The sequence below is a fragment of the Leptinotarsa decemlineata genome, unplaced genomic scaffold (genome assembly GCF_025532065.1).
Source record: "Leptinotarsa decemlineata unplaced genomic scaffold, Ldec_3_MD MMD2_tig00026314_RagTag_RagTag, whole genome shotgun sequence".
Taxonomy (NCBI): domain Eukaryota; kingdom Metazoa; phylum Arthropoda; class Insecta; order Coleoptera; family Chrysomelidae; genus Leptinotarsa; species Leptinotarsa decemlineata.
The window spans coordinates 1,623,795-1,651,635 of NW_027412684.1; the positions used below are offsets into that span (position 1 = coordinate 1,623,795).

General features: G+C 35.5%; 1 protein-coding gene across 1 annotated transcript in view; it reads left to right on the forward strand.

Annotated features, from left to right (window-relative positions):
• LOC111515112 (retinol dehydrogenase 14) overlaps positions 1–27,841 on the forward strand; it is a 77,567-nt gene that overhangs the window by 19,080 nt on the left and 30,646 nt on the right. Inside the window, exon 2 of the mRNA XM_074181637.1 lies at positions 1,845–2,168. Within this exon, the coding sequence (XP_074037738.1) occupies positions 1,845–2,168 (324 nt within the window). The remainder of the gene's footprint in view (positions 1–1,844; positions 2,169–27,841) is intronic.

Sequence of the window (27,841 nt, forward strand, 5' to 3'; positions counted from 1 at the left end):
AACTTCAACTACATAGACCTAATAGGTATAACTAATCATTTCAAACAAAAAATTTAAAAAGTGCAAATTTCACACCAAAGACGCGAAAGAATCTATACTTATAAATGCTTATAAATCTCTGTTTCTCCATAAATTTGATATATAGGTGCTCCCTAGCTCTTAGATGGGCATTAAGAAAGGATTTTTGAATATTCCAACTGGGGCGCCCCCGTGGGGATAAAAGGGCACTGTAAAGTACCTTTTTAATACTGTCTTTCCATACCGATATATTTTCGGAGACTGAAATTTTGTATGTAGGTTCGTTTTATATTGTTGATGTACAATAAATAATGATTTTCAAATATTCCAACTGGGGCGCCAGCCGCGAGGAAAAAAGCAGCGTTTATGAAATTATCTTTAATAATACAGGGACATAACAGTTGCGACGGTACCGCTCTTTCAAGAGTAAACTATAAAAAATATTTTTGTAATGTCTACTGGCAAAAAAACTGTGAAATTTGTGTATATTACACCCGTGCGGAGCCGGGCGGTTCGCTATTTCTCCTAAAAGGCACGAAGTAAGTTGGCTCTACATAAATAGAAGAACTTTACATTGTGTGTCATTTTCATCGAAAAATAACCTTTCGTACAGATTTTAATGTAAGATTTAGGGGAATATTGTCATCGCTCTCTTTCAAAAGCGAATACTTCAGGAGATCTTGAAGTTATCGAATTTGCAAAATGTATAACATCTTTCCATCCGATCTCATAATTCTCGTTTAAAATTAGCTGCTGAATCAAAAGTTATGGAATATGGATAATATTTGTATTGGAGTGTATATAATTATAGTTAGTCTCGTTTATTCGTTTTTTTTGTATATGACGGTATTTTTGGACTTCTGCTTCCGAGTTGAAATTCGCCCTTAATTATCCTCATAAGTCTGTAGTCCAAAGTCATACTGTTTCCAAGCATGTAATGGCTGATAATGAAGAATGTTACCATTATTAAAATAAAAATTGGTACTGAGAATCCATCCCATCCCTCATCACCGAGGAAAATGGGGTAATTACAGTGATTACGTGTGATGAATTAGTTTTCGTCACCTATTGATGATGATAACGGATTTAGCGAAAAGCGCATCAATAAATAATGTTCTAGATTTGGACTGTTCGAAAAGTGTTTTTCATTAGAAAGGCAATCAGATTTCTCTCAATTGCCAAAAATGTATCTCTCATAGAAATATACCCCTTTCAATTCAAAATAATCAATAGATAAAGAATCAAACGATTGAACAAAATTAGTAGAATCACCCTGGGTTTCAGTAATAAAATATCTTAGACACACTGAATGTAGGTTATTTAGAATATTCTAGATATCCCTTATTCACACATAACGTATGTACCTATCGACACAGTGGCGTCGATAACTTGAAGTAAATCATTACTACTTTTGTGGTAGAATTCAACTTGATACTAAGATTGAGTTTTATAATGGAATTTGCCGATACTTGATGAAAATACATAACTAACGTATTTAAAAAAACTTTTATTGTGAGATTTTCACCGAACAGTTTTCCAGAAACGTAACACGTATTTCGCTAAATAATGGCTTCTTCGGTGAAGACTAGTAAAGACACGCACGAAGAAGCCATTGTATGGCGAAACATGTGTTGCATTAGATTGAGTTTTTCTACATTTCAATCGTGAAACTGTGGATAATTTTGTGGTGTTGGAAATTTGTTTATTAACCACAAGGATGATATATCACCGACTGCAAAACTCACTTGGTCTTTATAACCCAGAAAACATAATTTTCATGGAATATATCTAAAAAACGTATGATTAATATCAAGTTTTTTTTTCAGGAATAGGGTTCCAAACTGCTCTAGACCTAGCATGTAGGGGATGCAAAGTTATAATCGCGGACAAAAATGTTAGTGACGATATTAGAGAAAGATTGGTCAGTGAATCTCGGAACCCCCAAATATATCTAGAATTTGTGGATTTGGCATCACTGAACTCTGTGAGGAAATTAGCTGAACGATTGAAAGAATCAGAAGAGAAAGTAGATATCCTCATCAATAATGCCGGTGTAGGGAATATGGCAGATATGTTGACGGAGGACGGTTTGAATTCCATTTATCAGATAAATTATTATGGCAGTTTCCTCCTAACTCATTTGTTAGTAGGTAAGTAACTATTAAACATATGTTTTTAACAGATTTGTAAACTTATATGTGAATAAAATATGTCTACACTACAGTCAATGTATCTTCACATATGAGTCATCAATTTGTGCGTACGAAATAGGTCGACAAAATAATGGAAATGAAATGAATTTTCAATAAATTGATGGATGTAGCCGTTACTATGTGGTGGGAAATCATCATGAAAAATGAGAATTGAAACTTTCTATGTTTTTACCACTGTTATTTGTAACTAACGTTACAGCAGTTTCGTCCTATAAGGACATTTTAAAACTTATACATTGAACTAAAAATGATTAATTCCATTAGCCCATTTATAACATCACTGTAGGTAATACCAGAGGTACTTATCTTAATTGAGTACCTGAATTTTGTTTACTTGTGACAATGTGGATACGCTAATTTAAAAACCGGTGGGTAAACTAGATCGATTTAATCATTTAACAGGTTGCACCCGCAATTTTTATGCTTATGAATTTCCAAGGATTCCAAATAATTGAGTTCTCAACCCTTCCTTGCATAGTGCAAAATTTCCTTGTCGTTTAGATTCGAAAACTTGTGGTTGCATCCCAAGAAATGGTTTGAAAACGTCGAATCATTTTTACCAAGACTGAAGGACCTTTCATATTCAGAATACCGTTTTTGGAAAGTTCGACCACATTGTATCACATAAACACTATTACACTCCGGACACTTAAGATTATAAACTTCAGATTTCTCCAACTTGTCCACTTTATCTTTGGCATTGAAACGAAAATCAGATAACCTGGCACGTGGTCTGAATGCCAGTTCCACATTTTCGAAAGAAACCCGCAATCATCTCTGTTCTTTAAGCAAAATTTGTTAGAGTTGCCCATTTCTTGATTTCTGATTGTTTGATCTGGGGGTATATTAATCTGTAAGTGCATTTATGGCTTTGTTTTCTGACTAACTTCTGGATTGTGTCTGCGTTGAAACCATTATTATGGCCTATCTGTGTAATTATTTCAATTTCCCTATCTAGATGGTGAGCAGACAAAGTAGCGAGAATGCTCTGTGTAAAATTGAATTGTAGGCTGCTATAAATTAACAGACAGTCATAAGTCAGCAGCCTACAATTCAATGTTACACAGAGAATGTCTGCTAACAATCTATGTAGGGAAATTAAAATAACTACACAGATAGGCCATAATAATGGTTCCAACGCAGACACAATCCAGAAAACAAAGTCGTAAATTCACTTACAGATTAATATACACCCAGAACAAATTTTGATAAAAAAACAGAGATAAATGCGAGGTTCTTCCGAAAAAACAATGTGTAAATGGCATTTAGATTACATGCCATGTTATCTGATATCCTTTTCAATGCCAAATATAAAGTGGATAAGTTTGATTATATATATATATATATATATATATATATATATATATATATATATATATATATATATATATATATATATATATATATATATATATATATAAACACGTGTCCGCGGTTTGCCCCACTTTTGGAGTGTTGTGTCCACTAATTGTTTAATTTTTTGATTTTTATATCATACTCACTCGATAAAATCTCTCTTTTTCATTATATATATGTTTATATATAAATCTAGAAAGGTTAATGCAGTCAAGCTGCTGGAAAATAATTCCATGAAAATCACTGCATTAACCTTTCTAGATTTCATATCATTTCTAGAAACATGTGGATTCGTTTTCCGATGGCATTTCAGGTTAGCTTCCCAAATTTCTGCTACCGCAGTTGTCAGTTGATTGGTCAAACCACCAACACTGACATAAAAACTTGGCAAGTTGACTTGGGTGTCACACCAATAGGTGGTTCCACTTATGTTTCGCTTGCGTTTACGCAGCTATTTTTATCAAGTACTTTCTTGGTTTTTTCTCATTTTGTCTTCAATCGAGGACCGCCTGCCCGGTACTGACGATGCCCAATAGGCTGAAACAGCTGTATACCGGTGGCTCTTAAATTGAAATCAATATGGGAATGATCAAAGAGTACTTATCTATTTATTTTATATATATATATATATATATATATATATATATATATATATATATATATATATATATATATATATATATATATATATATATATATATATATATAATGGATTAACAGGGTCTCTCAGTCAAAAAATCAAAAATCATACTCTGCTTTACTCTGCCAAGCTTTCGCTTCTAATGGGAAGCTTCTTCAGGGCCTATAATTTAATGAGTGAAAAATGAGTGAAAAACAATAAATTGAAGATATAAATTGACGTGAAAGTTAACATGTATACGATTTTTTTTGTGGATTTGACAAATGTCATACCTTCACATAAATGTCATTTTTTCAATAGGTATGATGATTTGATAATTTTTTACTGTAATGAAAGAGTTATTGATTGATACATCTTTCATTATTATTATGTTTTTGATGTAGTGAATTACTGTATATACTGCTGATATTATCAATGTCAGTTTTCTTATTCATACAATCAGAAGACTCATCAATTTCCACCATTTCGAGAAAAAGGCGTTTGGAAATATTTTTTTCTGTATGTAAAACTTGTTTGAGGGAAGGGTGTACTAATTTTTCTATTCAGACACAGATATTGAATCCTGCCTTTTGATTGGTTGTAATTGTATGTAACCATCAATAAAAGTCATTATTATTATTTTTTTTTCACCGTAGTGTGCGCTGGTCAGGCCCTATCCCCCGAAGCCCCGATACATTCGGGAGGGCGCGCCAGCATAATCAACCAGTCATCACTCCCCACACCGTGGGGTAAGTGATCATTGGGTCCGAGAATCATGTTCCCTGAGCAAACGCGGTGATCCAAGAATGACAGCCTTCTGCATCTGTGCGGCTAAGATTTCTGTCTTAGTGCGGCAAGCCGGTATGATTTTGAGATTCGAGAGTAGAGAAGACATCATTCCACCAAGGACTCCAATAATCAGAACGACCATCTTGACAGAGTGATCTGGATAGAGTCTGCGGAGTTCGAAGAGAAAATCTCGATATTTTATCCGTTTTTCCTCCTCTTTTCTGACGATATTCGTCTCGCCAGGAGCTGAAAACTCCACGACAAATATCGTTTTGGTCTAGTGGTCGAGAAGGACTACATCAGGCTTATTAGCTTGTATGAGCCTGAGGGTGGGGAACGTATAGTTCCAATAAATTCGGCACTTCTAATTCCCCACAACGGATTCAATATCCCCCGAAGTGTAGGGCATTACTGGTGTCTCGTCAATACCGTAAGAGTGCCGTAGATGGTAATATAGCACTCTTAGGGCCGCGTTATGTCGATGGATATAGGCCGAAACCGCATATGCTGGACATGCTGATAGCAAGTGCATTAGGGTCTCGGGCGCCTCGCGGCAGGCCCTGCACCTTGTGTCAGGAACCTCTATACCCATCACGCGACTGCGGTAGACTAAGGTGTTGAAGACACCATCCTGGCAAGCCATGATGAACCCCTCAGTTTCCGACTTCAGCCCACTCGACCTGAGAAAAGCGAACGTCAGGCGCTTTGATATGCCAAGGTCTTCAATGTTATTGAAGAAGACCCCATGCATTGGCTTATCCCTGTGTCTCCGCAGAAGTAAGGTGATCTCTGCGGCTTTTATCTGAGCTTTTTGCTGAACGGGTTCCAACTCGGTGACAGAGTTGTAGTCACCTCGTTCAGAGTCGAAAACTATACCGAGTTCATCAGCTGCTCGAGCAGCTGCCCTAAGGAGAAATGTTCCAATTCCTGCTCTCTCATGGTCACGGACCATGCAGAGAAGGGGATCCGAAATCCTGACGACTTTACAGGCTGTATCCAGTACCATTCTGCCGGAACGGCAAGCATATTTGTTGCAGCTACTTTGTTCTTCCCAACAGTTCCGATGACCAGATCTGTCGAAGTTTGTGCTGATACTTGCCGCGGAGAGAGTTTTTCACTGCAGTTACCTCTTGTGAGTGGCGTTGTTCCACCCCGAGGTGAGTATACGTCTCTCCGGCATCCAGATGGTGTAGGATGCTTCCATCTACGAGCTGCACATCCTCTCCGTAGTCCCCGCATCGTCCTCTTTTGAGATGAACCATTGCACATTTGTCTATCCCGAATTTCATACCGATAGCATACGTGTACTCTTCCACCACCCTCAAGGACTGATAGAGATCCTTCTCTCCAGAGGCATAAAGTTTAAGATCATCCATATAAAACAGATGGGTTACCTTGTGCCTCCGGTTTCCGGGGTGCCACAGTTATACCGTCGAGTCTTTCTGCGCGCAACGGATAATGGCAATAGTGAGATGCAGAATAGAAGGGGGCTGAGGAAATCTCCCTGAAATACACCCCTTCTAAAAGTGACCCAACCTGTTTAAACTCTTGCTTGACCAGATGTTATGGTGAAGCGAGTTCGCCAAAGTGGTGTCAGTTGTTCAATGCATCTCACTATGTTGTCGGGTACCGCAAGGCATCTGAGCAAATGCAAGATGAGCTCATGCGAAATTGTATCAAATGCCTTACGGTAATCGATCCAGGCCATAGAGAGGTTACGCTTATATTGTATCGAGTCCTGCGTTACACATCTATCGATGAGCAGGTTCTCTTTACATCCAGCGACTCCTCTCTTCGACCCTCTCTGCTCATATATCCGTTCGAACTCTCGGTCAACTGCGGTGAGTATTCGTGTGTATAAGATGCTTGTAAACAACTTATAACACGAATTCAAGCATGTTATCGGTCTGAAATTCTTAGGAATCGACACATCTCCGCTTTTGGGGATAAGAACGGTCCGCCCCTCGACAAACCAATCCGGAATCGGCTGCTCTCCATCCAGCCATGAGTTGAAAACTCTGGCCAGATGGCGGTGGGTACTTGGTAGTTTTTTCCACCAATAAGTGTTCAGCCCATCTGGGCCTGGAGCAGCAAAGTTCTTGGAACCAACAAGGGCCCTTCGAACGTCATCCGGGATTATCGGGTTGCGCAGTTCATTGGGCTCAGGCTGTCGAAGCTCTCTGTTGAAAGCTTCGAACTGCGCTAGGGCTGGAGTGTCTAAGTTGAGTGGCTGCGGGTGTTCATAGATATCCTTCCAGAAGGATTCCACCTGATCAGCGGTCGGCGGATTATCCACAACATGTGGGGGCTCTTGGAATAAGCGAGAAGGTTTCTCGCGGAACCTAAGATTTTCCGCGATACTTCTCGCTCGCCTCACTAGTGACTTCTTAGAAGCCACTAGCATTCGTATCCTATCAAGGCAATGCTGTTTGGTGGTCAACAGCACGCCTTGGCTTAGAGTGTGATGGATTCGTCGTAAATTGGCGGCTATTCGCCACACTGCGGGCGTGAAAGGCCTATTGGCCGCCCTGTAGTCCATCACATATTGGATACGAGACGCGTGTTGTCTCGCCTACGTGATCTTAGCCTCCATCTTGTGTACACGCCGTTCAATCTTCCGAACCGCAAGGCCGGGATTTCGTCCTTCCGATTCGGAAAGCGATTGGACGACGTTATACACGGCGGTGTTGATTTGCCAGATGTCAGCCTCTTCTGTTAGAACACTATGAACCTCCGCATCCAAACAAGCCAGATCTTGTGGCTTCAGGGGCCTAATTCTGTGGAGCGCCCTGCGTGTTCTGATTGTCGTCTCCATTGGTGGTATGGTGCGGGTCTCCTCTCCAGCCGTGCCAACGGGTGGTAGAACTGCCACTTCTAACACTTTGTTAGCAGACTGGGGAGGAGCTATATAGCCCTGCCGCCGCAGATAGGATACGTAATCCCTAAGATTTTGGGCGGAAAAGGCGGCATGCTCCGGATGTGTTTCACACCACAGAGCATGCAATCTCGCCATGTACCCTCTTCGCGCGGCCTCTTCCTTGATTATTGGGAACTAAGTGTTGAGTCCACCGAGTGGTTAGCCCTGTGGACCCACGGCCGGCACCGGAGGGAGAATAGAGTTCTCCTTCCCAGGTGCGCCTGGGCTGCCGGTCCGCCGGTCCGGTTTTGCACCAGTTGCTCGGGTAAGTGGTGTCGCAACTCATCAAAGGCCAAGGGTGTTAGTGGCCATCCCTGCTTATATTTTATTATTATTATTATTTTCACCGTAGTGTGCATTATTATTATTATTATTATTATCATTAAGTACCTATATTAATACCTAAAGTGGTGTTATACGAGAGCCAATGTAATCAATCATTTCCAGTTTAATGTATAAGTTTGAAAATGTCCTTATAGGACATTCTCATTTTTCGAAAAGAAATTTGCTCCTAACAACAGAACAAGCTTTTCATTTTTGAAATTCATTAAAAAAAGATTGCAATTTTCTAGTTTTGGCTAATTGCATTCAATCCATTGGACTTTTATCAACTATTCTGTTCATGCATTATACTTCGTATTCCATATTATATCTTCGATATCTAGATTTCAGTAGGTATGTAGAACATTAGATAGCGCCATTCCCAATTTGAGGTTAAAATTTATGATAACGATATAAAATTCACTCATTTTGAAATGTGAAATGCCCGTAGTTCAACGTTTATGAAAGTAACTAATTGTTTAGTATAAAAGACAATTATAAACTGTCGGATGTCCATATACTCTTACACACGATATCTTATGTCTGTTTGGTTCTCCTACAACAAATAGAGGCTTCTAGATTTGAAAGTGTTAGGCCATGAAAAGTTGAATCTACAAAAATGTAGTCACAAATAACACTTTCATCAGTTTGGTCTATTAATGATTTTTTATTATTCTCTTTCGATTTCAATTGTTCAAATCAAGGATGAAATTAACAAGATTTTCTAAAATGGCGTATCTCAGAACTCGATGTTTTCAGGAATAATATAATAAACAAGCAATATACGGACCCCAAACTGTAATGTCGAAAAACCCATGTTGGAAAGGGCCATATTGACCTCTATTAAATGCACAATGTATTTAAGGTACTTCATTGAATAAGGAATGATGCTATATTGCACGAAATCGCTTCATAAATAAGTCACTAATGAAAAATGGTAATTATGGGTTATCCCTAAGAAATAGACATATACCATAGCGGACTTTTTTGTAGACCTTTTTAAAGTGTACAATTCTGTAGTACTTTTTTGATCTATTTCGTAGGGTGTGTTAATTTACGACATCACATTAAAAACCTCTAAAATTATTAGTATTTTTCCACTATATCATGCATGTTATCTACATATAAACCTCCTTCTTGAATCACTCTATCTACTAAAAAAACCCACATACAAATCCGTTGCGTAGTTTCAAAGATCTAAGCACACTGCGGAAAGTGACTTCGTTTTATACTATTGTATATTGACGACACCTCATTTCAGCTGCTGCGGAACTTCCCATCATTAATGAAATGTTCAATAAATTGTTTTACCTTGTATTATGAAAAGTGAATGTAGTATCACATTCCGTGAATGCAAGAACGATGAGGAGATAATTTGTTGTAATAATAATATATTTTATTGTCATTCTTGTTGTAGAATAAACTCGTTGAGAGGCATCATATTTAACCAGTTGAAAGATATTTCTTCACTATCAGGTGTTAAAGTCATCAGTACTATTAACACATCAATGTTCTTCACAACAACAATTACAACATGGAAGTTACACCCAGATAGTTTACGGAATCCTAAATGGAGAAAAACATCATCACTTACCAAAGATACCAGTCACCAAATATAATGAAAAAATTGAATAGGTACGAGCTTATAATAACTACTGTTGAGGAAGAACTACTGATGCACATAATTCTCTGCAAAACCATCAAGTTTCTGTGCTAAGAGTGATACAATACTAATTTTGTTATTTTCAAAACAATGGATCAAACACAATTTCGTGTTTTAATTTTACACTGCTTTTTGATGAGCAAAAATACCGTTCAAGCGAGGTAATGGCTTGAAAAGTGTTCCGCTCCATCAGAAACAACAATTAACATTGGTTTGCTGACTTCGAACGTGGTCGTAGAGACATCGATGATGCAGAACGCAGTGGACGTCCAGTGGCACTAACACCAGAAATCATAAAAATACACAAAATCGTTTTAAATGATCGAAAAGTAAAGTTGCGTGAGTTGGCTGACATTGTGAAGATATCAAAAAAACATTTTGGCTTTATATTGCATGAACATTCGACTATGAGAAAGCTCTGTTCAAAGCGGGCGTTGCGCGAGCTAACTGTTGACCAAAAACAAGAACGTCTTGATGATTCTGAGCAGTGTTTGGCCATGTTTTAACATAATAAACCGAAATTTTTTGCGTCGATATGTGACAACGGATGAAACATGGATCCATCACTTCACTCCGGAATCAAAACGATCGTCATCCGAGTGGAGAGCAACTGATGAACCTCGTCCAAAGGAACCGAAAGCCCAACAATCGGCTGGAAAGATTGTGGCCTTGGTATTTCGGCATGTGCGTGATGTAATATTCATCTACCGTCCATCAACAATGAATATTATATTTCGTTACTGGAGCGTTCGCGATATTGCAAAGAAACGACCGCATATGGCAAAGAAAGAAATTTTGTTTCATCAAGACAACGTACCGTGACCGTATTCTCTAGATCTGGCCTCCAGCGACTTTTTTCTGTTCGCAGAACTCAAAAAATGCTCACCGGTATTGAGAATGAAGAGGTTATTGCTAAAACTGAGGCCTGTTTCATCATTTTCCAAATAGAGGCGACACATATTGTCTTCCGATAGTCCAAGTCTCTGTATATGATGATTCAAATGACAGTGACCAGTAAGAAGGCCTGTTAGATATCGTAGTCATCCCTACTGTAGTCCAACAACTGTTTGGAATTAAACTTCGAAGGAGCCAATCCTGGAAGAATCTGCCAGAAGTCTATGAATCTTCTTGCCATCCAGGTGTTCAATGTTTGTTTGGAAAAGCCCAAAGTGATGCCAATTATAGGTTCTGGTCCGATGAAGCTGCTTGCAGCATCCTCCGTTTCAAGGGAGTCAGCAGCCTCATTGCTTTCCAGGTCAGTATGACCAGGAATCCAGACACCAGTGACAATATGTTAAGTCTTTCTATCGAGGAAAGTCGTTTTTGGCAATTTAGGCGTTGCTCGATAGGAGCCACGGTACACTTTCACTTTTTGACACATAATAATGATTTCGGATGGACATTTGTCTGAAATTTTCTCGTGAAATTTCCCGCTAATTTTAACGGAGAGATTCATGAGAAGGTTAACAATAGCCTGTTTAGAATAGTAAATTGGTTACTGTTCATAATTCTCATGTCACACTTAGCTATTCCCAGACTTTCGGAAGCATCCAAAAATCTAGTGTCATGTACCGATCTCAACAATATCAGACAGTTTTCATTTATTCTATGATTTGAAGGATACCAGCTATGTCCCTAATAACATCTTTCCCAATATCGTAATCTTCTTAACTCAAGGGGATCGTACCAATCCTATGGATAAAAGATTTCAGACCTGCCATTTTGCGTTGTAGACAATTGTTTGGGCTAGCAGTAATAGCTCTGAAAGTACTGGTATTCTTCCTGTAGACATCAAATTCTAGACTCTGGTTACGAGTACTTCTAATCACTGAGACATCCAAAAGTGATAGCTCCCCGTAGTTTTCAACTTCATATATGAACCTAATGTTCGGAGATTTGTTGTCAAGAGTTGAAAGAAAGTCATCTACCTTCCATTTCTTCGTATCAAAATAGTACATGTACTATTAATGAAACCCAAACAACAAAATGAACAGGAACTCGACCAAATTTATCCGGACTTCAAATTACAATTAATTGGAATAACGCAGCAAGAAACTTTTCTTGGTTGGCTTAGCTCCAAATGGATATAGATTTTGGAAAGAATTATAATTATAATGTTCGAGAGGGAAAATTTTCTCTAATGGTAGTGACTTTCAACAAAGTTCTCCAGAGAATATAGAAGAAGATAAAGCCCAAGAAAATAGGAATGAAAGTATAATTGTAGAGAAAAATGAAATGGAAAACATTCTCACGAATTTAAAAAATTCCAGACAGACTCGATAATTACATTATATTGACAATTTTGAAAGAAAAACTTGGTTCTGACAAATGAAAATAAAAGAATACCAAAGAAACTAAAATGTTGTCTTCAAAGAAAAACTGAGTTTTTAAAATTGTACCAGAGTACGGAGTGAAAGATAAGAAACTCAATTCAGAAATTTACGCTGATGAGACTGGTAGCAATGAGAACAGAATCAACAAAAGATTTGAGAGGAAATTGAAGTCACCGTAAAAGGAAGACAAAAAGGTTTATCGGATTGGAAATAATTAATAAACTTCAGTAATACTACATCAGAATTCACAAATTAAGAAAATTCTACATAAGTTCTGAATAGCATCGTGTAAATTAGTTCCCGCTTTTGATGACTGGTGATGTATTGATGAATGTTGACAGAAGTGGCTGCATCATTTACTACGCAACCAATTGGAGAGAATAGATTACCGAACGCGGTGACTTACGGCTGTTTTTGAGTAAATTCGAACCTGATATTAACAGACTTGTTAAAATTCATCAAATTTATCCTTCACATTAGATTAGTTTCAAAATTCAAATTCAAATGTTTGTTTTAATAACATGAATAAAAGTTTTCCTAATATTACAAAATGGTGTTTTACATTACCCTCATCAGAAAGTCTTATTTTCACATGACACACATAATTTAATTATTAAAATAATGACTGCGATTGTGATTCTTAAGATATAGTAGAGTAAAATAATTGGGGGGCGGGGCGCTACAAAATAATTAATTCCGAAGTGGGCGGTGGACAAAGAAAGTTTGAGAACCTCTGAGATAAAGCAATATCGAAATCGCACCTCAAGAAGAACTCGGGCGTGAGCTTCGGCAGGAAGCGAGACGTCATAGACCGGGGCTATAGGGAAAATCTGTTGGAAGGAGGGTTATCCGTTAACACTAGCGGGGGCGCCTCCTACTGACCAATCGTGGGACTGTGTGGCGGCGTGTTTTCTACCGTCTTATTAGGCTCAACAAAACAGTCATCTTTCTGCCATTTCCCCTCTATAACTATCCCCCTTACTTTATATATGATCTAATATAGTGCAGGTGACAGTGCAGGATTATTCACCGAATTTATTCATGCATATGCTGTTGCACACCGGTTTCAGGCTGTTTTGCCACTCGTCAGTGCAAGGTAGTGTATATCCTCAACATTAAGTCGATGATTTCCCATAATTAAAGATTGAATTCCTCAGAGAGTATCATTCCTCGAATTAGGCTGAAGTGAACGACAAACAACTATTTGTCATCGCCATATATACTAACCGCATATCCGAATTTGCCCAATTTCTCATGTAAGGAAAAAAACTTCACATTTTTGCAGTGACGAGTGGCCAAACAGCCCGAAACCGGTCTGCAATTGGGCTCCAATAATTGAAAATCGATTCCGGCAGTTGCATCGCCAACAGCATATGCAGGAATACCTTCAGTGAAGAATCCTGCACTGACACTTGTCGGATATAATCTAATGCCCTTCGTGGTATTATCCAAGGAAGTAGTTTTTTCTGATAGGTGTCAGTCCTTCAACCTATAATATAGGTAAGTTGAGACTGGCCTGAACGAATTGTTCTTTCAGATAATATTCTTTTCCATTTATATTACCATGAATTGAACTGCTACTTGATTGAGTATTTTGTTGATAGCGACCCAAAATGTGTGTTTCAAATGGTTTGTTTTTTATCTGTAATTCACACGACATATAAATAAATAAACTAATCACTTTACCTTCGCAATCACAACACAAAAATTAAATGAAAGGGTTATATTTTCAGGAGTGAATAATTTTTGGGAAAGAAAGTTTTTGGCTTTCTACTACTCCATCTTGATACAAAAAAAGGATGAGGGTATCTTCCAAAGAAAGAAATTAAATTTCGATATTAGTTTTTTTTTTTCTTTTTTCATTTATTATTAAATATATGTAGTACTCTACATAAGTGATTCATTAACATACTATATTATGTTAATGAATTATTATGTGCTAGACGTTCCTTTCATTCATTTCTTCAATTTTATTTTTTTCTATCAGAATTTGAAGTCTAGTATCTGAGTATGTGCTTATGAATTATCTGCCAGTATGTTTGAACGTTCACGTATTATAGTCTGGGCTTTAAGTTCAGATTCGTGTTAAATGGACATACTTTTAGTAAAATTAAGTGGTTAGGCTCATTCGATCCGGAATATTGTCTAGATCATTGTGAAAAAAAAATTAGTTCATAAAAAATTCTAAAAGTTATGATCAATTAAAGACCCTAAAAAGCAGTGTTCGGTTTTGTTGTTTATAGTTTGTAAACTATAAATATTTTTGAATTAAAAAAAAAGATCCTTGAAGAGGAGGAAATTTACAAATGAACAAATAACCAACTGCAAATGTAAGATACTTTATAGTTTAACGAAATTGCTCTGAAGTTCAATATCCGAATTCGCATTATTTACTGAGCTGTAAGCCTGAAAACTTGAAAAAACCCAAGGAAATCGTAAATTTTCATAAACAAATGCCTAAAACAACAAATTAACAATAACTAAAAACTTTCAACTAACATTTGAAAGATAATTTAATTATCTACAAAAATAACCTGAATGTTTATTGTCGTATATGTAATAGTTTAAAATTTATATAAGCATTTAAGTCTACAAATGGATCAGCTGCTGCAACTTTTGTAACACGTGTATTTTCAAAATTTTATAAATAATGGAAGAGATTTTTTTTCGGTATTTTTATGCTCGTGGTTGTTTTAGTAATTTTCATAACTTTCAAAAAAAAATAAAGCTATGTTGAGAATTTTTTTATAACAAATTGTTAAGTTGATAAACAATGCAATTGTTGATGAAAAAATTCCTTCCTGTTATTTTGTAGAGAACTGTTAATTATGATTTTAGAAAAGAAAAAAATGTCTTAACTAATGATTTGAACAGTAGATATATAAAAAAACGAATATAAAGAATTAAATATTATGATTAGAAAAAACTTTTTTTTTAAATCATAATTGACAGTTCTCTATAAAGTTGTGAAATTTTTTCTTCAAAATATTAAAATGGAGATAAAAATCATTTGTTTTAGTTTATAGAAGTTTTTTATGACATGAAAACGATAAAATGATGATAAATAAAGAAAAACATTTTTTTACAACATTATTGTGTTTTTTCTTTTTTTGTTTACTTTAAAAAATTATTATAAACAAAGTATTAAAATTCTTAGAACTTTAATCATGCAATCTTCTTTTGTAAGTATCTAAGAAGGTTTCAACGAATCGAAAAAATTTTGCGGTAATTATTTAAATATTTATTTCACTATGAACGATAAAGGAAATTTCAGAAAATTTAGTTAATTAACAATTATCTACATTATTGAAAAATAACTTTAATGAAAAATTCCAATGGAAATCTGTTCTCTATGGTGTTTAGATTATATCATAAAATATATATAACCCTACTTTCGTATGTGAGAGAATGTTTTTGTAAATATGTAGCGTTGTAACCAAATAGACAACTGAAGAATTTTGTATTTTGGTTATATCTCGAAGTATCAACAACGCACATACCACTGATGATTGCTGCCGCAGTAGCAGACGAAATATTTGATGACAAGCCCGGATTGGGTTCTCTCCAATTGTGACCGGCCGTAAGAGATAATGTTCTCAAATCAACCAATTGTTTCCTCGAGAACTGCTGAGGCCAAATTCATAGCAGTTAGTGGATGTGTGAAAGAAGTGATTTAGAAAATCAAAATTCAATCAGTATGATGAAAAGTGTTTGATACACTGTTCTTCAGAATGACTTCCAGAAAAAAACTGAAAAAAAAAGTTTTATCAAAACAACTTTTTTTACATGAACACTGCGTTATACGAAAGATGTAATTCTTCTGGAATAATCTCAATAAAAGCAAAAGCCTCAAAATGTTTCTCAGTTACGAGTTATCATTGATGAAAATATTGTATACTAGTAATTTTTCACAAATATTGTTGAAACCTAAGATAAAATTATTTTTCCTTCAATTTGGGTACATTTCAAGTATACCACATGCTTTTTTGTGGGGTTATCGAAAATCTAAAATATACACCAAAAGACCCAAACAATATCAAAAGGTCAAGAATCAAAATTAGAAGAGAGTTAGAAAGTATCACTCCTATCACTATTCAAGATATTATCGATAACTTCCAGCGGAGCCTCGGCTATTGTCAGGGAACAAACAGCATAAGGCGTGATATACTCTGACAAGTTTTATTACTAGCGCGTGTGATTGTAGAAATAACGATGAATTTTTCAAATAACACAATGACAAGATATACAGTGCTTTCTTTAATGTCCCCTCCTTTCATTTTTGAACGGATCAACTCAAAAAATTTAAATTTGGAATAAAGAAATTTATTTAATTAAGTAAAGTGAAACTGACAGATGAAACTTTCAAGATGGCGACTGGGTGCCACCTAGGAAAAAAAATTAAATGGAAAAGGGGGTCTTGTGACACATCATTTTGAAGCTCCTGACGAATACTTCATAACCCAAGAATATGAAGTCAATATATTCACCTACTACATAATAATTTCCTGAAGACAAACACATTAATATCGATATTTCGGGAATTATTCCTTTTTATCTGCCATATGGCAATTCCAACAACCCGATAAGGTTTGTTGAGTTATTTTTTGTTTATGAAAACGACAAAAAATGTCAGTACGACAATAAACATTGTTCAGTTGAAATATTCTCATTTAGTTTTCGGTTTAACTTGTAGAAAGATACCACGTCAACAATCTCTAAAATGGTCAATTCTCGTCCATCGGAAAAAAAAATTTAAGCGATTTTTATTTACGGTGCGATGCGTATCTTTCAAGAGACCGAAAGAATTCTCAATGAACGTTTTCCGAATCGTCCTTTCTATAAAAAAAATTCACAACTACCAGTAGTGTATATAACAAAAAGCCCCCAAGTCATCCGTCCAATCCGGAAGAACAACAAGTGCAAATAATTGGTGAGATGGTAGTAAATCCTGAACAGTCTACTTATTTCGTCGCGAATGTTTGTGAGGTATCTCCTTCTGCTGTGTGGAGACTTTTAAAGAGGAATATATTTCATCCATACAAAATTAAAATGGTACCCTAATTAACTGAATATGACCCTGATTGAAGAACAGAATTCTGCGAAATCATGACGGAAACCGTTGCAAGGCATCCTACCTATCTCCACAATATTTGTTTTAGTGATGAATGTACATTTTTTTAAACGGCAATGTTCACAGAGAAAATTACCGTTATTGGAGTGTCACCAATCCTCACGTTTTATGGGAAACACATACCCAATATCCAGAAAAAATGAACGTTTCGGCAGGAATATTGGGAAACCATATTGTAGGACCTCTATTTATTGATCAAAATTTAACAGGGGAACTGTATTTGAATATGCTGGAAACTACTATCATCACTGAAATCGTCGAAGCGAATTCTAATGAATTCGATATGGATATTGTATTCCAACAAGTTGGAGCACTACCACATTACTCCAGACAAGTAAGAAACTATTTGGATACTACTTTTCTCGGTCGTTGGATTGGCCGTCGAGGTCCTACAGAATGGCCAGCCGCTCGCCAGATTTGACACTTTTGGACTTTTTTATGGGGTTATTCGAAGCATAAGGTGTACGAAACTCAACCTGCTTCACTACTGTATATACGTCAGAGAATAGTAAATATTTATAGAGATATTGACGTTACTGTGTTCGAAAATGTTCGACGTGTATCGGATAGGCTGTCAAGAAGTTCAAGACAATCATTTCGAGCATCTTCTGAACTGACCTCAAGCTTATTACCTCATATTATGTAGTTAAATGTCAATGTATTCAGGAAATTATTAAAAGTTTTACCATTTGGTAGTAGTTGAAGATATTGACATTACATTTTAGAGTTGTGAGCTTCAAAAAAGATGTTTCACAAGACCCCTCAATTTTTTTCGCAGATGGCGCCCAGTCGCCATCTTGAAAGTTTCATCTGTCAATTTCACTTCAAAATAAAGTGTTATTTTCATTATCTCACATTTAAATTTTTTGAGTTGACCCTTTCAAAATATAAAAAAGGGGGAACTTAAAGAAATGCACTGTATAATTAAAAACCCTTTAAAATGAGATAATACTTGATACCTCTATTTCAATTCATATGTCACGTCAAGGAGATGGGAGTTTCTTGAAAAAAGCAAATATCATAGAAAATGAATGAATTTGCTTCTTATGTATGTAATGTGTGTAATGTATTGGTAGTTGTTCTGAGTCAGAGATGGTTGAATATACAGCCAAATATTCATATAGATAGACGGTAGCTCCACTGGTGGATTAGTTAATCAAAGCCGATTGGAAGGCCACTTCAAAATAACATGATCTTTATTCTGTTTCAGATTTGTTGAAAAAATCACCATCTGGCAGAATAATCTTCACAAGTTCATTACTGTCCTATTTCAGTAACTTCTTTCCGAATGATGTGAAAAATGGACAGATAAAGGAGAAGATGAGGTTCTTCGATTATCCGAATTCCAAATTGATGCAAATAGTGGCATCTGATATTTTTGCCAAGAAACTGAATAAATTCAACATAACTTCAAATGCTTACCACCCTGGGGTTGTGAAAACACCAATTGTATCACAAATTACCGCATTCTTGAAGAAACCTTCCAAAATTTTTCAATATTATTTACTGAATATACTCGTAACTCTGTTTGGCAAGGTAAGATCCATTATGAAAATGAATATCAAAATGAAATAATAGTCATTCATCATAGTAACACCTTATCATATAATCGAAATGACTTTCCTGAAAATTCCACACCTGTAATTTTGAACCAATCAAAATACGTTATTTTGACAACCATGACACCATGGCAAAGGAGGTATTTTAGTGGATTTTTTTTACTTGTGGGATATCCAACAGCGAATTATACTAGAAATGTTTTGACGTTAATAATAACAAACCATTTTTGTCAAATTGGTTTTTATTTATTCACATAATATTCAGTTTTGATACATTTTAATTACAAAGCTGAGATGTTTAATGGCGAAAATGCAGGACTTTGAATGTTTTCAATTTATTCACCTTTTTCCCATTAAGTACCTTCAATTTTGCGTAGTTCAGATGCAAATATTCGTGGACAATTCGGAACAATTTATGATGCACTGTTTGTAAGCTTTGGTGTAGTAATGCATATTACTGGAGTTTTTCCCCAACACCAAATCGTTATTTTCAACATCTCGACACGTGTTTCGATCACGCTGGTTATGAATTTTATACCATTAAAGCGCGCATAACCCACATTAATAAAAACGGGAAAAAACATTTTCTACCTCTTGTAGTTACTCAAAACTTATGTAAAATTGAAGAATTCACTATTTTCTATCTTGAAATGGTATTCCCATGCAACTACAATGAGTAGAAATTACCAATTTGAAGGCCTAAATAATTGCTGCTAAAGCTATGACGCGCTGTGAATCTGTTTATGCAGTTTCCCGAAAAACCTCTAAAATTATAATTTTCTACCACTTTAGTAAGCTCAAGTAACTATAAACTGAAAAAATATTATATTTTTTGTCCGTAAGTGCACTTTTGAGCTACTACAATCAGTTGAAATCAACAGTTTATAGGCTAAGAGTCCTTTGGTGTGAAGACAAACTGAATATTATTATGTAACCTGTTCCTGTAGGTATGAAACTACAATTTTTTTCATTTTCTACCACTTATAATATCCCGAAGTAAAAAAAAATCCAAAGAATGTAATATATTTCATTATAAAACTGCATTACCCTGTAACCCCAATGAGTAGAAAACGATATCTTAAAGGGCAGACTGAGAAGCCATTATATGGCCAGTGCCGAAACTGCAAAGCACATTAAATTTGATGTAATTATAACAACCACTTGTAGTAATCCAAAATTGATATAAAATAGAAGAAAATATTATATTACGCTTTATTGCCATTTCCATGCAACTATAATGAATGAAAATTTCAGAATCGTCGCAGGCTTGTAACCCATACCTAGAAAATGATAACGAAACTTTGCCGCAATGTAAATTCATTGTATTTGGCTAGTGATAATAAATCTAATTATTTATATTAATGTTTATATGGGAAACGCAATTATTATAAACTCTGGCATGTTCATTGGAAGTAGTTGCTTGTTCTTAATTCAGAGATTTGTTAATCTTCTTTGCCTAAGTTGAAACATAACTCATTGCGTCAATTATTTCCTGATGATGGCCCGAGTCTATTTGCAGATATGGTTTTATTGAGTGGCTGTTATCATGACCAGTTATTTTAATCAGTGGGTCTTACAGAATGATTTATTATTTTGATTTTTTAAACATCAATTCCAATCAATGATGCAGCTGATTTGAACCAGGAAGATATTGTATTCTGTCCAACTGTACTGTTCTTGTACCAGCCTTTGGAACTGAGAGTCTTCCAGTTTGGATTTGGCGTGAAAAATAAACGCTTCGTTTTCATTGGGCCCCGCTTGCTTGTTAGTTTTTTGAACAGTCTCACTGGGCATATTTCTTCACCTAGTGTATTCGGTACTAGCCACTTACTGTCAGCCATTTTCTTTGAACCGCCTTGGGTGGTCTTGGAGAAAACCGGGTTATACTCAAGGCGGCCTGTTGCTTCCCCTCTATTGTCAATTTGTTTCACAAAACATTTGAGTTGTGCTGCCGCTCCTTCATTTTCTCTCCAGGCCAATTCATGACCAGCAACGTGGAAAAACTTTTCTGTAGTCCTTCCGGAGTGTTTTCGTCTGCAGATGAACTTTCCTTTCTCTTGGTTGGATCCATTTGTAGTTTCCTGCGCTTAGCATTCTTTGCAGCTCTTGCGTTCAAAAATCCTATGTCAGAGAATGGATTAAATTTTCGATTATACTTTTCAAAAAAATATTCTTGCAACTGCTTGGCTGTGGAATTCCATAAAAATTTGATAACACTCTCCTTGTAGTCTTCGGATTTCTTTTTTCGCATGTTGAACCCAAAGTCTTCAAGAATAAGCGCCAGTTCTTCCTCAGGTATGTCCGCTCTATCGAATTATACAATTTTTCTGCGCAAAAGTTTGTACACTTCCTCCATACGCTTGACTTCGATTTCCTGGTATTCACGGATGTCAACTGCTCCTGACGAATGTTTTCTTTACTTTCTTGACCGAAGCGAAACATATTTTTACGTTGTGCCCCTTCAAAACTGAAATAATTTCGAGGTTAGGGTTTCAACAATCAAGTCGATCACACATTTTATGTTTCGCTGGTGACTTGATAAATAAATTACTTTGCAATGTTGAGAATGGAAAATATTTGATTTTTCACCACAAATCGGTGTGGAATTTTCTTACCGAATACCACGCGAGTTCAAATTAATATCCGGAAATTTTTTCTCGCAATTTTAATATTTTTAGAAAATTTCCCTCGTCTGCGACTCGGAAAATTTTCAAAATCATCATAAGCTCCAAAAAATTTCCGGAAATAATTTGACCTCTAGTGGTATTACTAGTGAGTATTTATTAGAACCTTTTTTTTTATTATTCTGGCATCGACTGCTGAGGTCATTAGTCATTTTGTAGTATACAATATCTGTTTATATTTTGTTAAAATGGTCTGTTGCTTTCAGAAAGTTCAAAACATTTCTTATAGCTTTGGTTCTGATATTATTCGGTAAGTTATATCGTTGTCGATCGGCTTCATACTGGTGGCATTCTAAGAGAAGGTGTTTTTGTTGACATTTTTGCCATGGGAGTTGGCTCAACAGTATGGATGCAGGTTTAGAATAGACGATTGAACATGTATGCCTATAGATAGGGACGTAATCCCCGACTGATAACATTCGTGTACTTTTCCACTAGCCTCAGAAAGTGATGGAGGCAACCGTTCGATAGTTCTTTGGAGTCGATAAATCTCCGTTTTTGGGAGATAGGAACACTCCAGCTTTTTGAACAGCCCATCAACAGTCCAACTGTGTAACAAAACGCGTCTTGAATTAAATTTATTTAAAACAAATCTATAATTGTAGTCATGTAGAGTGTTATGAATTTTCGTCAAGTGACAGATCATTCTCTTTTTCATTCACTTTATTTTATCAACGAAATTAAACGATAAGTGATCATTAATCATTTTGCAGACCCCGGAACAAGGAGCCCAAACCACCATTCACCTAGCGGTATCAAAAGATGTTGAAGGTGTAACAGGAAAATTTTTTGGTGAAACAACGCCTTCCCTAAAACCCAGATTAACTGATAGCAAAAAGTTTTGCGAGGGGATTTGGGCTGCATCTGAAAAAAATGTGAAATTGAAACCAGAAGAAAAATTGTGATTAACAATGATGATCTGTTTCAAACATAGAACGTGAATAAAATAGTTGGAAAATAGAAATTTCATTATTATAGGAACACTATAATGGAGTATCAAGAGAATATTGTTTTCAATTAGAAATGACTATCCTTCTAACCATATGACCTGTATATTTATTGATTTTTGTATGTCACTTTTGGTTCGGATCTTAGTTCATAAAATATGTTTTTGTCTAAAGTGTCATATTTAAATATTTTGCAAATTTGGCTAATGAGATATTGTGATTATGACAAAAACTGAAAATTTTACTGAAATCTCATGCAGAGATTCACGATAAATGAAAAATAACGTCAGTTATTATTTTTGAATTTTCATACACGATTTCCAATAACGATTCTTATTCACAATAGTAATGAATATTCCTACAATATAATGAACTTTGATGAAATAAGAGGCATTGTTATGAATACCAAATAAATGACAGAGTAATTGATATCATGACAATATAAAAATATCTCTCCACTTGTCCAAAAATTCTTAAATGTATCTATGATTATTTGAAAACGCTCAACTGCAGAGGTTAGTTTAATAATAGGAGACATCAACATATATCAACATATATATCAGAAAACTCCGTATACTCCCTAAGTATCTAAATATACTTGGGGAGTATGGTTATATTCCAGAAATTAATATACATACTCGAATTCGGGGTAGAACAAAAACGTGTCTTGATTATATTTTTGTGCGAATCGATTCGGACTTTTTGGAATAAAATCATGTATAAGTGATCACTTTCCAATACCTACATATCAAAAACTCAACTATACCATCAAGTACCTTCTGTGATGAGTAAAAAAATAAATAATTTCTATATAGACAAACCAAAACTGCGAGAAATTAGAAAGGTTAACATGTGAATAAAATGACAAACAACTTCATCACTACCTTCAAATTCAATATCCAACTATGCACTAACCAGTCATGAATTAAAATAATGTACTACATAGAGCACTATAGAATGAACCAGACAATATGATATTGCATAATAAGTTCAAGAAATATAGTAACATTATGAATCGATTAATTGATAGTACCAAAATGAGTTTCTGTAAAAATGAAGTAGACCAAAATATGAACAATTTTACCGGTTTATGGAAAAGCCTCAAAGCCCTCGATGGAAAACAACAAAATCAAAATAAAATTCAATCAGTAATAATGGAATGAAATTAACGAATAGAAAAGCAATTTCGGAATACCTTTTGAAACACTATACAGACCTCGAAATAAAACTAACTACAAAAATTGCCCCAGACCCTGCGTTCAAAATACCACAAACCATTACGCCAAATTCACTATTCTAGAAACCTCTTACAGTAGATGAAATTACCAATACCTATTTGCTAAAAATAGGAAAGGCTCCTGAACCTGACACAATTGAAGCTGAAATTCTTAAGGAATATGCAGATCTAGTATCAAAATCTCTCACATATTATAATAGACGAATCATTCAATTATTGCATATTCCCTAACTGACTAAAAATGCATTAATCGAACCAATGTACTAATCTGGCGGTAACAACTTCAGACCAATATCAATAATCAACAATGTAGCAAAAGTTTTTGAAAAAATTATCAAATATTGACTTCAAAAAATAAATATAGTTTAAAAAACTAAAAACACTGTTTTAAAGAACATCGAACTGAAAAGTTAAAAATATTTTTTTTCAAGCTTGAAACAGTAACGAACGAAAAATACTAGTATTATTGTAAAAAAAGCGACGGGCCCTTGATATACAAAAAATATGGGACAAAGCGCCCACACTTTTTCACAATAATACTAGTATTTTTCGTTCGTTATTGTTTTAAGCTTATTTAAAAAAAATATTTTTTACTTTTTCGTTCGATGTTCTTCAAAAGCGTGTTTTTTAGTTTTTTAAACTATATTTATTTTTCATTTTTTTAGTGTCATATGCTATAAAAGCGTGTTTTTTAGTCTTTTTAAACTATATTCATTTTATCCAAACTTTGAGAACAATCAGCCGTAGGTATATTGTTTAGAAAAATGACCACTGAGGGAGAGGGAGCCTGAACATCAGCCACTAAGCCCAAGACAGCAGGCACTCCAAGGAGGGTTACAAATAAGGCAGCAGGCGCGCGTGTTAATGGAAAAACTACTTTTTCCAAATGAAAAAATACATGTGAAGTAAGTTCGAATTATATCAAGGAGTTTAGGTACAGTGCCATCTGCCCGCGAAGAGGTCAAGCAATAATTTCGATAATTCTGTCAAATGCAGATCTCGACATTCAAACAAAAAAAATATGAAATGAAAAGAAGAGTTTCGAACAAACAAACAAACATACATACTTACAAGTGAAGCTAATAAAAGCGTGTAAATTAAAAATAATTAAAAAAATAATATACAGTCTGATGAACAGTTCGGGTTCAAAGAATCCAGGTTGACCGAAGATGAAAGACTGATCTTACAAATCAGATTTACCTCTAATTAATTAGATTGTATTACCTATAATTCATATGTATTGCATTAGATGCAATTGTCTGAAGTGTTTTCCGGAAACTTCAAGTCAGCGACTGAATGGAAATCAAAAAAATTGATATCGGTCGATAGAGTGGAAAAAAGATGACTTCATTGCTGAAAAAATGTAAAAAAAGTTCACTTTACAATATTTTAAGGACTTTTTGCTTTGGAACCGACTTCGAACAATCAATTGAACTAATAACAGATACAATTGGAGAAAATTGAATAACTTGTTCAAGAAATGTCACGAAAAAAAGTATTTTGTGTGTATTTCATATAAAAATTTCATTTTCATTTTCAAAATTTCATTAAAAATTTTGAAACTATGATCTCAATCAAGTACTCCGTCACCTCCAGTAGTTCCAGAAAACGTCAAAGTTCCACATTGTTTGTGGACACTGAAGTGAGGAGAGAATATTTTCGTATGGAAGACATCAAGAAAGAGTTGAAATTTTTAGGAAAATATATGATTATATCAGAGCTATTTTTCGAGTTGTTTCGCCGTGGTCTGCAGGTTTTATTTTCATTACATATATATATATATATATATATATATATATATATATATATATATATATATATATACAGTGTGTCAATTTGAAAACTTCCCACCCTCAATATCTCCCTTCCAGTACATAATATGAAAAAATGGTCAGACAGGTCAACTTTATTTGCAAGGGGGACACTCTGAATGAATATTTTCAACCCTCGGGGTTCAACCCCCTAGGAGGGGTGGATGTTACCCTCAGAATTTCAAATGGAAAGGGGGGTCAAGTGGCACATCATTTTGAAGGGCATTCAATTCTCTTGCCAATGATACCTTTTTCATTAGTTTTTGATGAGCAGTTTTTGAACAATAACGTTCCAAACGAACGGTGATTAGAAGTGAATAAGAATAAATGATTAGAACTCGCCCGCACTAGATGTTTGGTATTCAGGTTGGTATTCAAAACAAATGATTGTAATGGACTATTGGAAAAGGTGAGCATCGTACTAGGTAGCATCGTTCCAACCCTTGAGTAATATTCGAATTCGTGAATGTGAGAGGAATGTAGAACTACTTAGTTAACGAAATACGCATCGAGTGCAAACAAAAAATACTAAATTGCAAAAAACAAATTTCAACCATCTTGTTACGCTTTATCTGATAATATGTTCAAAATGTTGTCCATTCTGCTCTAAACAGTAATACAGTCTGTTTTCGAACTCCTCTCGAACATTTTGGAAAACTTCACCACTAATTGACCGGCATGCTGCTGTAATTCGTCCTTTGAGGTCATCCATATCAGTGGGCTGTGTTTTATAAACGACAGATTTGAGATATCCCCAAAGAAAAAAATCTAATGGAGTCAAATCCGGTGATCTCGGTGGCCACTCAATTGATCCCCTTCTGCCAATCCATCTCTCCCGGAATCGCTCGTTCAACCATTGTCGGACGGGGCGAAAATGATGAGGTGGCGCACCGTCCTGTTGGAAATGTAACAAATCTTCCTGCAACAGTAAATTACCGTGTGCATCAATTTGAGTTTCGAGCTCGTGAGTTATAAGTGGATCGATAGGTGCTTGAAGCATATCTAGGTACAGATCACCATTCAAGTTTTCTTCAAAAAATAAAGGTCCGATAATGGCATTTCCAAGAATACCAGCCCAAACATTAACTTTTTGTGGGTGTTGTGTATGTCCTTCTCGAAAATTGTGAGGGTTTTCGTCACTCCAATAGCGACAATTTTGCCTATTAACATTGCCATTCAGGAAAAATGAACATTCATCACTGAAACAGATATTGAACAGAAGATTAGGTAAAGCATTGATTCGAAGAGTCATGATTTCACAGAATTCTATTCTTCTGTCATAATCATCCTCATGGAGCTCGTGGAGAATCTGCATTTTATATGGATGAAATTTGTGCATTTTCAGTGCTTTCCTTACAGTCTCGTGTGACATTCCCGTCTGTTCTGCTACTGATCGTAAGGAGCTAGTCGGCTCTGCAGCAAATGTTCCCAACACCTCAATTTGAGCATCCTCATTCAGTACTCTGGGGTTATTCCTTTTTTTATTCTTCACCGAACCAGTTTCGGAAAACTTTGTCACCAAATCAAGCACATACCGGTGACTTATATTAAGATTTGGATTTCTTTCATTAAAAAGAGATGCCGCCCTTCGTGCGCACTTGCCCACCTCTCCATAAATAAAAATTATTTCAATTCGGTCTTGGATAGTGTAAACCATTCGTACAATTTATACACTTTCTAAGGTATCGCTGATCAGCTCAACAAATGAAACTGAAATGATAGTACTACCAAATGGCTTGAATGCGATGAACACCTTTTTTGCTCAAAAAACGATACTTTTTATAGCAGAAGTAACAAAAAAGGGATAAGAGTTTTAAATCCGATAATAAACCCAAATGAAAGTCACCGAAATCAGATAACTAATTAATGTAAATTTTTTGAGGCTTGTCTAATTTTGCCCCTGATGGAAAGTTGAAAAGCTGACCCGTCATCACAAGTTTTACTTATAAGAGAGTCAATAAATTGTATTTCTTTGCATACTAACTTGATAACCAGGCATTTTAGTATAGGCCAATTCTAATTACTTCTATTAGTTTAGAACTACATTTTCGGATACTGCTGATCGGAAAATAATAAATGAGGGCACCGTCGGCAAGCGAATTGAATGCCCTTCAAAATGATGTGCCACTTGACCCCCCTTTCCATTTGAAATTCTGAGGGTAACATCCACCCCTCCTAGGGGGTTGAACCCCGAGGGTTGAAAATATTCATTCAGAGTGTCCCCCTTGCAAATAAAGTTGACC